This window comes from Macaca mulatta, chromosome 3 (assembly GCF_049350105.2).
Source record: "Macaca mulatta isolate MMU2019108-1 chromosome 3, T2T-MMU8v2.0, whole genome shotgun sequence".
NCBI lineage: Eukaryota > Metazoa > Chordata > Mammalia > Primates > Cercopithecidae > Macaca > Macaca mulatta.
The window spans coordinates 131,483,308-131,495,318 of NC_133408.1; the positions used below are offsets into that span (position 1 = coordinate 131,483,308).

The 12,011-nt window shown below is 36.3% G+C and overlaps 1 protein-coding gene across 2 annotated transcripts in view; it reads right to left on the reverse strand.

Moving 5' to 3' along the window:
- DBF4 (DBF4 zinc finger) overlaps positions 1–12,011 on the reverse strand; it is a 32,463-nt gene that overhangs the window by 2,283 nt on the left and 18,169 nt on the right. The window contains exons 7-11 of one of the 2 annotated variants that reach the window (XM_015134147.3): positions 9,851–9,887; positions 9,026–9,068; positions 6,067–6,195; positions 5,218–5,332; positions 1,615–1,739 (exon numbers count right to left, since the gene is read on the reverse strand). In XM_015134147.3, coding sequence (XP_014989633.2) covers positions 1,615–1,739; positions 5,218–5,332; positions 6,067–6,195; positions 9,026–9,068; positions 9,851–9,887 — 449 coding nt within the window. Of the gene's footprint in view, positions 1–1,614; positions 1,740–5,217; positions 5,333–6,066; positions 6,196–9,025; positions 9,072–9,850; positions 9,888–12,011 lie in introns of both variants that reach the window. The other variant, XM_015134146.3, reaches the window with a different exon arrangement.

The window sequence follows — 12,011 nt, forward strand, 5'->3', positions numbered from 1 at the left end:
ATCCTCCTAAGTAGTTGGAACTACAGGCATGTGCCACAACTAATTTTTTTTTTTTCAGTGGAGATGGGCTTTCACTGCGTTGGCTAGGCTGGTCTAGAACTCCTGGCCTCAAGTGATCTGCCCGCTCGGCCTCTCGAAGTTCTGGGACTACAGGTGCGAGACACCCTGCCCAGCCACAGTAGCCCACATAGTTTTAATATTTGGAAATACGCCTCCTCTTCAAATCCACATTCAGTCAGTCATGAAACCATTCTAAATGTCACAGAAATATGGGATTTAAGAACTGTTCTACCTGAAGTAAAAAACTTTCTAGTTAATTTTCAGAAGCTGCATCTTGGTATCACATTTCTAATCTTCTTTATGCCTTAAATAAGATTAGTCTAAGAATAAAGACTAACTTAATGAATTATCACCACCTCTAGGGTATATCCATATGAAAGCATTTCTTTTTAAGTTTATGGGAATAATCTAATCAGGACAATTTTTGTCTATGTGCAGTTAGTGTACATTGAGCAGTACTGTATTCACACTTAAAAGTCCTGTCAGTACCTTTAGTAAATATACCCATCATAAGGTTTAGGCAAAGATATTTAGTGAAAATACAAAGACCTAAGAGGCAAGTGGAGGAAGGTTTCTTAAAACTCCTTAATATTACCTAAAAGTTCAATAAAACTTTTTAGTCTGAGTAAATGGTAAACTTTATGGTTTTCTCGCCTTCAGTCTATTTTTGTAAATAAAATTGTATCAAAATACAGCCATATCTATTGTACAAAAAAGCTACTTAGTTGTAACATAGATCTGACAGTTCACAAAACCTAAAATATCAACTATCTGGCTCTTTACAGGAAAAGTCTGCCAACTCCTTCTAAACTACAATGTCAAGAATGAGACTAATTAGTGGGGTGTAGTGGCACATGCCTGTAATCCCAACTACTCAGGAGGCTGAGGCATGAGAATCTCTTGTGTGTGGGAGGTGGAGGTTGCAGTGAGCCAAGATTACACAACTTCACTCCAGCCTGGGTGATAGAGCGAGACCATCTCAAAATAAAACAAAAAATTTGAAAAAGGAAAAATTTTAGATAAAAAGAAAATTTAAAAAGAATGGAACTAAAAGTAGTCTAAGGTAAGGATCTTTGATAGTAGGGAAGAAGGGAAGGGAAGAAGTTACTGGTTTTTAACCATATTTACATCCTGAAAATACATATTCCTTCTAAGAAAATAGAAGGCAAACTGTTTATTTTTAGTTTAATAAAATAGTTTAATATTCTAGTATTATTTATTTATTTATTTTTGAGACAGAGTCTCACTGTCACCCAGGCTGGAGTGCAGTGGTGCAATCTTGGCTCACTGCAACCTCCGCCTCCCAGGTTTCAAGTGATTCTTCTGCCTCAGCCTCCTGAGTAGCTGGGATTACAGGCGCACATCACCACACCTGGCTAATTTTTGTAATTTTTTTAGTAGAGACAGGGTTTCGCCACGTTCGCCAGGCTGGTCTCAAACTCCTGACCTCAGGTGATCTACCTGCCTCACCCTCCCAAAGTGCTGGGATTACAGGCATAAGCCACCACCCCCGGCCTTCTAGAATTTTAAACTTAGGTTGATAAAACTAATTACCTTTTCTTTTTAGGTGTGTCCTTTTCATATTCCACAAAGTCAAAAACTAACTTAGATACAATATCATCAACAACTTGATACTGGTTACTCTGTGCAAAGTTTCTGTGTTGCTCACTTAGAAGGTGCTAAAACAAAATTAAAAACATATATCAAAAAATTGTATTTTAAAACCAAGAGATGCCTTTTAAATTAAGGTTTTCTAACATTCTCATGCCCCTAAAATTAGGTTTCCAATAACTACTCCAAAGATAATACCCTTTACTAGACTTCAAAAGACGTTTAAAATAAAATAAAATAAAATAAAATAAAATAAAATAAAATAAAGTCACTTTTGAGAAGCCAGTAAAACTACTTTGGTTTTTAGTTTTCAGTGAGAAAAGACAAATACTAAGTTGTAGTTACAACGGAACTGAAAAGAATGAGCTATATCAGAAAACGAAGACACAGGTTGGGCGCAGTGGCTCATGCCTGTAATCCCAGCACTTTGGGAGGCCGAGGTGGGCGGGTCACCTGAGGTCAGGAGTTCGAAACCAGCTTGGCCAACATGGTGAAACCCTGTTTCTACTAAAAATACAAAAATACAGCTGGGCGTGGTGGCACATGCCTGTATTCCCAGCTACTTGGGAGGCTGGGGCAGGAGAATCATTTGATCCCAGGAGGTGGAGGTTGCAGTGAGCTGAGATGGCACCACTGTACTCAAGCCTGGGCAACAGAGCAAGACTCTGTTGCAAGAAAAAGAAAAGAAAAAAAGAAAAGATATAGACAGAGAGATATAACAGTAACATTTTGGAAAACACGTTTCCCTCTATTACTTTGTCTTCAAGCAATTATTACCAAGTAAGGCAGGGCTTACAGAGTAATAAATAATTGAAATGTAAGTTAACATAAAAGAATCCAGAAAGTAGATTAAACACATGAACCACATTAAATGCTGTGAAGTACTAAAAAAGTCAAGATTCATAATTGAAGAACACATTTGAGAATGAACAACAAAACAAATGATCTCAATTACCCAGTGCTCGTAACGGAATATACAGAAGTTACTCTCATTCTTAAGAGTAGTCAAAACCACCAAGCACAGTGCCTCACGCCTATAGTCCTAGCACTTTGGGAAGCCAAGGATGGTGGATCACCTGAGGTCTGGAGTTCAAGACTAGCCTGGCCAACATGGTGAAATCCCGTCTCTACTAAAAATACAAAAATCAGCCAGGCATGGTGGCGCATGCTTCTAGTCCCAACTACCAAAGAGGCTGAGGCAGGAGAATCTCTGGAACCCGGGAGGTGGAGGTTACAGTGAGCTGAGATTGCATCACTGTACTCCAGCCTGCGTGACAGAGCAAGACTCCATCTCAAACAAAAACCAAAAAACAAAACAAAAAGAGCGGTCAAAACCAAAAGTAAACAAGTTCACAGCATAGTGAGATAAAATTCACAGCAAACAAAGTTCCTTGTAAATAGGTGGAATCTCCAGCCTAACTTTATTATGTGTCTGTCAGCTGATCAGGAAGGGAATTGTACTTAGAAGCTTGCCTCTAGATGACCATGAAAGAACCTAATTTCTATTTCCCTAGTTTCATGCAATTTTACATTTTGATGATTTGATTACATTTCCAAAAACTAAATTCTCCATTGGTCACAAAAAGCCACAATGTATCCTGGAATATACGTGTATTCCTTCCTTCCTTGCAAACTTTACCATTTACAAACTATATATGCCCAGCAATAAAAATAAGCAATTATTAAAATTTAAAAGGAAACATCAAATCTGTAAGCTCAGATTCAGTCTACTAATGTTCTGGGAAGGAAAAATTCCAACTTTTATTTAGTTCCCCTCTAATTTCCATTAAGTTCTTCTTATTCATCCTTACAGTCTTAATTTAAAAGTCACTTGTGTCCGGTTAGGCCTTTTGAGACCCTAATTCTAGGTTAAATAACCTCATTATTTATTCCCATTGCCTTCATACTTTTGTGAAACTCATCACACTTGCAAATACATATTTTGTATCTACTCTGCCAGACCATAAGGTGCATAAGGGTAGGGATGTCCACCTTATCTGTTGCTTTTTCTCCAGTACTCAAAAATATTTGTTAATTGAATCCCTTGATACAAGTGGAATTGAATAATTACGAAACCTAACATCCAAAAAATATTTCTTTACTCTTAGCAACTAAGAAACATAAATGAAAACTGTAAAAACATGACCTTAAATTTCAATCCCAACCTCTAATCTCAACATCTGCTTTCACTAATTCTCCTTCTTTGTGGAAACCATTGAACAATTTTTTTCATTTTTTAGCCTCGACATTTTCTGAGCACCAAATTAAGCATCCATTCTAGAGTATTTTGTTGCTACACCAGCAAAGTAAATCTTCAGAACCAATCTGTAATTTTAATTTTCAAAATAATTTTCAGGAAGGGGAAATATTTCTGAGATACTTTAGCTTCTGATTAAAAGCAATTTTAGACTAACCATAGTTTTCTCATTTATTACATAAAAACAAAACAAACAAAAAAAACTGACACAAAACACTAATATATTTTGGTTTATAAAACAAACTTCAATTCAGAGTCTGAAGACAGATATGTTCAAGTATTCTTTCCCCTTAACTTTCCCACCATCTTCTACCAAAACCAAACCAAACACTAAAACAAACCTATCTACTACATAAAAAATAATTCAAATAACAGCTGACAATAAGCAATTACTGCGTGCCACTGTCCAAGGTCACACAGCCAGGGAGCCAGGATTCAAACCTGGCAGCCTGAATCCACAGCTCTTGCTCTTTTCATCAGTTTGCAAACTATAATAGTTCCCCCATTTTCACCCTATATATCCTACCCCTTCCAACTCTTCCATTTCTGCTACCTCAATGGTCTTTACTTCTTTCAACTCTTCTTTTCCCATTATAAATAATAAGCTCACTTTTTAATTGCTAAGGTTCAAAATACTATAGTAACCCTTGACTACCATTTTCACTTACTTGCAACATCCAGTCCATTGGCAAATCCTCTTGGTCCCACCTTTAAAACAAACCCACAATCTGACCACGTTTCAGCACTTCTACTACCACTTAGTCTGGACTACCAATATCTATCCCTTGGTCCCATCAATCATTTTAAATTGGGACTTTTGCACTTGCTTATCTCAATATCCAGGTCTTATTACTTCACTTCTCTCAGGTCTCTACTCAAATGTCACCTTATCAGTTAGGTGTTCCTTGTCTAGGCTAAATAGCAACATCTCCATTCCTATGTTCTATTTTTTCATAGCACTGATCTAATATTTTCTGTATACATTTTTATTACTCTTTTATCCTGTGGTTACCTATCTCCACCCCTACCCCACCCCCACCCTACAGAATATAATCTTCACAAGGGTAAAAAATTAAGTCTGTTTTGTTCAATGCTGTTTGCCCAGAGTAGTCATCAGTAGGTAGCAGATGTTCGGTATTTGTTGAATAAATAAAATTCATTTTCAATACTCATTTCCTCCCTTGAGTTATTAAAATGTAAAATATCTCCATCAGAATAAAAAGCTAAAATTTAAAACACAAGTATTAGAGTTTTTGAAACAAGCCCCCAAAATATAAAATCTCATTTACAGTTTCTAGATCTTCATATTTCTGCAAGCAACATTCGCAGTATCCTTTTTTCTTCTTCTCTTTCAACTGGAGTTGAATTGAGGTTCCACCATACTTATCGCCATCCGTTTGGATTCTGATGACAGAAATACATGGTAAAGAATTAACTGCTGAACCTAAGGAATAACTTTTAAACTTTATTGTCTTAAACTATCACACACAGAATCTGCGTAATTTGCAGAGACTTACATCAGCAAGTACTTTTTTTTTTTTTTTTTTTGAGACGGAGTCTTGCTCTGTAGCCCGGGCTGGAGTGCAGTGGCGCGATCTCGGCTCATTGCAAGCTCCGCCTCCCGGGTTTACGCCATTCTCCTACCTCAGCCTCCGGAGTAGCTGGGACTACAGGCGCCCGCCACCACGCCCGGCTAATTTTTTTTTGTATTTTTAGTAGAGACGGGGTTTCACTGTGTTAGCCAGGTTGGTCTCGATCTCCTGACCTCGTGATCCGCCAGTCTCAGCCTCCCAAAGTGCTGGGATTACAGGCTTGAGCCACCGCGCCCCGCTCAGCAAGTACTTTTAATCATATTTCTTTATACTATATTGAGAAGCAAACTAAAGATTTAATGAATAATCTGGAGAATATTTCAGATCATTCAAGATAAACTACACAGTTTCATTTACAAATATTTTAAGACCCTCCCCACCTCCATCTAGACAGATTCAGACTTATACAGAGGGAAAAGTAATCAGAATAGTAATTACAAACACAAACAACCATTATGGCATAAACCAAACTATTTCAAATCTTTACAAAGAAAAGTTGAGATGAAATTCTCAATATTCCTTCTAAAAGTAAAGATTCAAACCAACCTTAGTTTAACCTGAGTTTGCTTTTGCATACTAGATGGCTTGTCTACATCAAATGGACTGCAGGGCTTCTGAACAGAATAATTTATAAAAGGCATATTGGTCAGCTGAAGATAAAACGGCCTATAAAGTCTAAAAGAATAGAAAGACAAATACATGAGCTTCTTTATGATTAAAGAAAAAAAGTTTTAAAGTTTTGTATTTCAAAATCATATAATTCAGCTGGAATCCGAAATAAACAACAGAAATTATTTAGGCTTCCCTTCAAAAAATCAATTTCAGGCCTAATATTTTTAACACTTACACATTTTAAAAATTGTGGTACAATTCAGTTGCATTAAGTATTCACAATTGCTGTGTTACCATCACTGCTACTATCCATCTTTTGTAAGATGACATATTTTCATCTTGCAAAAACTGAAACTCTGTACCCATCAAACAGTAACTTCCCAAATACCCTTTCTCCATATCCCCTGACAACCACCATTCTACTTCTTGTTATCAATTTGACTTATGTAGATGCTTCATGAGTGGAACCATGCATTTTTCGTCTTATTTCACTTAGCATGTCTTAAAAGGTTTATTCATGTTGCATGTATCAGAATTTCCTTCCTTTTTAAGGCTGAATAATATTCCATTGAGTGTGTGTACACACATCCCACATATTATTTATCCATTAATTTGCTGATGGACTTGGACTACTTTCACTTTTTGGCTGCTGTGGAGTTTTTAATAGTAGCCATCCTAAATAATGTAAAGTGGTATCTCACTGTGGTTTAGATTTGCAATTCCCTAATGATTAGTAATGTTGCGCATCTTTTCATATGCTTATTGGCTATTTGTGTATCATCTCTGGAAAAATGTCTATATTCAGCGCTTTGCCTATTTTTAAAACTGGGTTGTTTTGTTGTTGAGTTGTAATTCTTTATATATTCCAGATATTAACACTCTTATTAGATATATGACTTGTTCAACCTGAGAAAGCTGAAAAAAAAAAAAAAATAGATATATGACTTGCAGTATCTTCTTCCATTCTTTGGAATGTTATATATCCCTTTAGGCATAGAAATTTGTATTTTTGATACGGTCCAATTTAATTATTTTATCTTTTGTTATCTGTGTTTTTGGTGTCATATCCAGTAAAGCACTGCAAATCCAATGTCATGAAGCTTTTCCCCTATGTTCTCTCCAAGAGTTTTACTATTTTAGGTGTTTGGTCCATTTTGAGTTAACTTTTGAATATGATGTAAGGTAGGAGCCTAATGCCATTCTTTTGCATGTGTATATCTAGTTTTCTCAACGCTGTTAAAAATGTTGTCCCTGCATTAAATGATCTTCATACCCTTGTTGAAAATCATTTGGCCATATGTGTGATGGTTTATTTCTAGGCTTTCTATTCTATTCCATTGGTTTATGTCTTTATTCTAACACCAAATTGTTCTGATTTCTGTAGCACTACAGTAAGTTTTGAAATCAGGAAGTGAGAGACCTCTTATTTTGTTGTTCTTTTTTTTTTTTTTTGAGACGAAGTCTCACTCTGTCCCCCAGGCTGGAGGGTAGTGGCGCGATCTTGGCTCACTGCAAGCTCTGCCTCCAGGGTTCATGCCATTCTCCTGCCTCGGCCTCCTGAGTAGGTGGGACTACAGGCGCCTGTCACCACGCCCAGCTAATATTTTGTATTTTTAGTAGACACGGGGGATGGGGTTTCACCGTATTAGCCAGGATGGTCTCGATCTGCCCGCCTCGGCCTCCCAAAGTGGTAGGATTACAGGCGCAAGCCACCATGCCCGGCCTTTGTTGTTCTTTTTAATGACTGTCTCAGGTATCCTGCATCTGTTACAATCCCGTATGAATTCTAGGATACATTTTTACTATTTCTGCAAAAACCATCATTGAAATTTTGATAGGTATTGCACTGAATCTGTAGATCACTTTGGGTGGTATTAACATCTTAACAATATTATGTCTTCCAATTCATGAACATGGGCTATCCTTTCGTATACTAGTGTGTTTTCTAGGCCTCTTTTTGAATTGCACTTTTTTCTTCACAGGAACACATTTCATAAAAAGTAGTTTTCAATACACTTTTGTCACCTCAGTGTGAATACCCAAGAGAATTAACCACACGTCTAAATTAGTAAGTAGAAAGAAAAAAGAAAGTAATCTAATTCTCTCATGGCAGGCCTATTTATATCTGAGGTCTTCATTAAGATTATCCCACATGGCTGGGCGCAGGGGCTCATGCCTGTAAATCCCCGCACTTCGGGAGGCTGAGGCAGGAGGATCACTTGAGGTCAAGAGTTAGAGACTAGCCTGGCCAATATGGTTAAACCTCATCTCTACTAAAAATACAAAAATCAGCTGGGGATGGTGGCGTACACCTGCAATCCCAGCTACTTGGGAGGCTGAGGCAGGAGAATTGCTTGAACCGGGGGTGGGGTGAATGTTGCAGTGAGCCGAGACTGTGCCACTGCACTCTAGCCTGGGTGACAGAGCAAGACTCCATCTCAAAAAATCAAAACAAAAAACAACAAAAAGACTACCCTACAGTACTTCAGAGTGAGTTTTGGAAATCAACCACGTGAGATGTTATACTTAGATTTTCTATTTCTAAATAGCATCTAATAATTTCTTTTTTGCAAATGTAGGCGTAATCTTTCAGTAGTTCTAAATCATCTGGTACTGCATTTAGCCAGAGAATAATTTAAATACTAAAAAATAGTGTCATGATTTTTCTAAACCAGCTATTTCAGGGATATCTACAACATACTGAAACTAAATTTAGTCCTTGAGCATAAATGAATTAATGTTACTTTCATTAACTTGTGCCGCAAGCACGTTAGCATAATATAAATCAAACACAAAGGAACCTAACAGTACTAATTGAGCTAGCCTAATTATTTAGGTGATTTTCCCCTTTAGTACTGCACTTAAATCATACAGATTGGACTTAGATACTTACTGGCTCATATCTTCCACCTTTACAAAAGGCTTTTTCAGTCTTCCTGCTTGAGAACATAGAAAACATATTAGATACTTGCAAATCCAGGAATTTTTTTTTTTTAAATAAAACTACTATGGCAAAACAAAACAAAACCCTCCAAACAAAAAACCATGTATCCACTTTAAAGTTTTAAGCCTCAGATGAGGTACTTCCATTACCACCTCATTTCCAAAAATAACAGAAGCTCTCTCTATATTCTGAGATTCTTAAACTGAATGGAATCCTCAAATGAACAGGATTCAGGAGGGTCATAAATTAGAACAGGAGAAAAACTACACTATTGTTTTCACTAACCTCAAACTGCAATTTAGCATTTCCTCCAATTATAAATGTAGCATCACAGTATTCGCAGTACCTGCGACTTTGATGCTAATAGAAACAGCACAGACTTTCATCAGTTATGAATTGCTTGAGTAGATATCTCACAGCATTGTTTACGCTTATCAATTCAAAATGACAGCAATTAGATTCACTGCTAGAACCTGTTCTGTGTAATAAAAAGCAAGTTATCACTATTTCATAATTAAAAACTATTTTGGTAACTACATTTTAATGTAATTCATTTTCTTGGTAGTCTAGTGATCTTTAAAAGACACGTTTTAAAAAAACATTATTCTGAGAATGCGGTCCACAGGCTTCACCAAACTTCAACAAGGATCTATGTTCTATAAAGACCAAGAAAGTCGTGAACAAGTCATTTAGAGGGTGGTTTACATGATTTTAGAAGATCTTTTGATTCTTCAAATGCAAACCAAATACACTTAAAGATACCAAAATACTTACTTCTTGTTTTTTGTGCACCAGCACCAACTCTTTTCCCCTAAAAAAATATATATATACACATAGTGAAAAGATTGGCTTTGAAAGTACAGTTAAAACAGCAATTGCAATTGCTCAATATCTTCAAGATAAAAACAAATCATGCCGAAAAGTACTATATCAAAGAAGGATTATTCTTTGTTAAATAAAACTATTGTTTTTAAATGTTTTACAATACACTCAATAAGTACCTTGCATTCTAGCTATAACTGATCTTGACTTCATAAAAAGAAATCAACCAATAATGAAAAGGTAGTTAATGAAATTTTTTTTTTAAAGTCATGTTATTTTTATGCCCTTATTCAGTAAAATATTTGTGTTAGAGTGAATAAAGCAATTAGTCAACATTTATTAGTCTGTCAATTTAGTCAAAGATTCAATATGTCCAAGATGGATAATCAACTCTACTGATTACAAGTAGAAATTCTGGACAACACTGAATAAGCGACCACCTGAAGAATGAAAAGTAAAATAAGCAGGCAGATTGTGGAAGGAAGTCAAAACTGGAACCTGCAGTCATGGAGTTAGCAGCAGTGGCAGAGCCAGCAGCTAAAACTCCTATCTTTCTGGTTGGAAAAACCAGGAATGAGGTTCAAGTGGTCCAAAAATACCAAGAGAATCCCTATATTATTTTCTTTTCTTCCACAGTTCTACCCTGAGGGTGGGTCCCAATAAGGAAGCTGAGATTGTAAAGGTAGAACAAGCTTAAGCTAACACTGAGAAACCCTCACTTTCTGACTAGAAGACCTGGGAAAGAGGCCACTGTGAGCTAGAGATTGATTCATGAAAAGAGCAAGTTAGAGAAAGCGATCTCTAATTCCCTGTATAAATCCATGCAAGTGCAGAGCTTACCTCCAAGTTGCACATGCTAAGGAGAGACCCAACACAGCATAGCAAAGGCTTTGAAAATTGAAACTGAGATTAATTAGATCCACCCCACCCACAATAATCAAGACAGAACAGTCTGAACAAAACTGGGATAACTGTCTGCTAAAACAATGGCAGAAACAAAATCAGCATTCTCCAGACTATTAGAATAGATATAGAGCCTACACAACATTTAGAATGTCCAGTATACAGTCAAAACTTAAATTTGACATGTAAAAAACCAGAAAAAACATTATCAATTTTTGAGAGAAAAGGACAATCAGATGCCAACTCCAATATGTTCCTGATACTGTAATTATCAGAAAAAGACTTTAAAAGTAAAGGTAAACACACTTAAGATGAATGGAAAGAGACAAGTTCTCAGCAGAAAAACTACAAATAAGAACCAAACAGAAATAATAGGACTGAAAAATATACTATCTGAGTGAGATACAAAATTCACTGGATAGGCTCAATAGCAGAACATAGATGATACAATTAAGTATTAGTGAACTTCAAGACAAATTAATAGAAATCTCCAATTGTAAGAAAAGAGGAAACAAAAAAGACTAAGAAAAAAAGGAACAGAGCCACAGGGACCTATGGAATAACATCAAGATGTCTAACTTTATTGTCAACTGGAATGGTGGAAAAAGAGGGGAGAGTTTGGTGAAGGCAAAAAATTAACAAAGTAATAGCTGAAAACTTTCCAATCAATAAGTCCTAAAACTAAACCTGGTCTTACCATAAGAAGCAGCAATCATACTCTTTGGTTATTTACCCAAATGAGTTGGCAACATGTCCACAAAAAAACCTGCACATGGATATCTATATTAGCTTTATGCAATATTGTGAAATATTGTGAAAATTTACACAATCAATAAGCTCAGTGAACCAAGTGTAGGCACAATCGAACTTCTGAAACCAAAGGTAAAGAAAAAAGTCTTAAAAGCAGCCAGAGAAAAATGATACAGTACGTATAAGTGAACACCAATCTGAATGACCACAGATTTCTCATCAGAATCCATGGAGACCAGAAGACAGTTTTAGGATTGGAGTAAGGTGCTGAGATAAAGAACTTTCAATTCATTATTCTTTTTCCAGTAAAGACATGATCACATGAAGGATATCTAAGATAATTCCTTGTGCCATCAGATTTGCTCTAAAACATGCTAAAGTAAGTTCAGGCTAAAGGGATATATCCGAAGAAAACCTGTAATTTCAGGAAGGAAGAGTAATGGAAAGGTTAACATCTGGG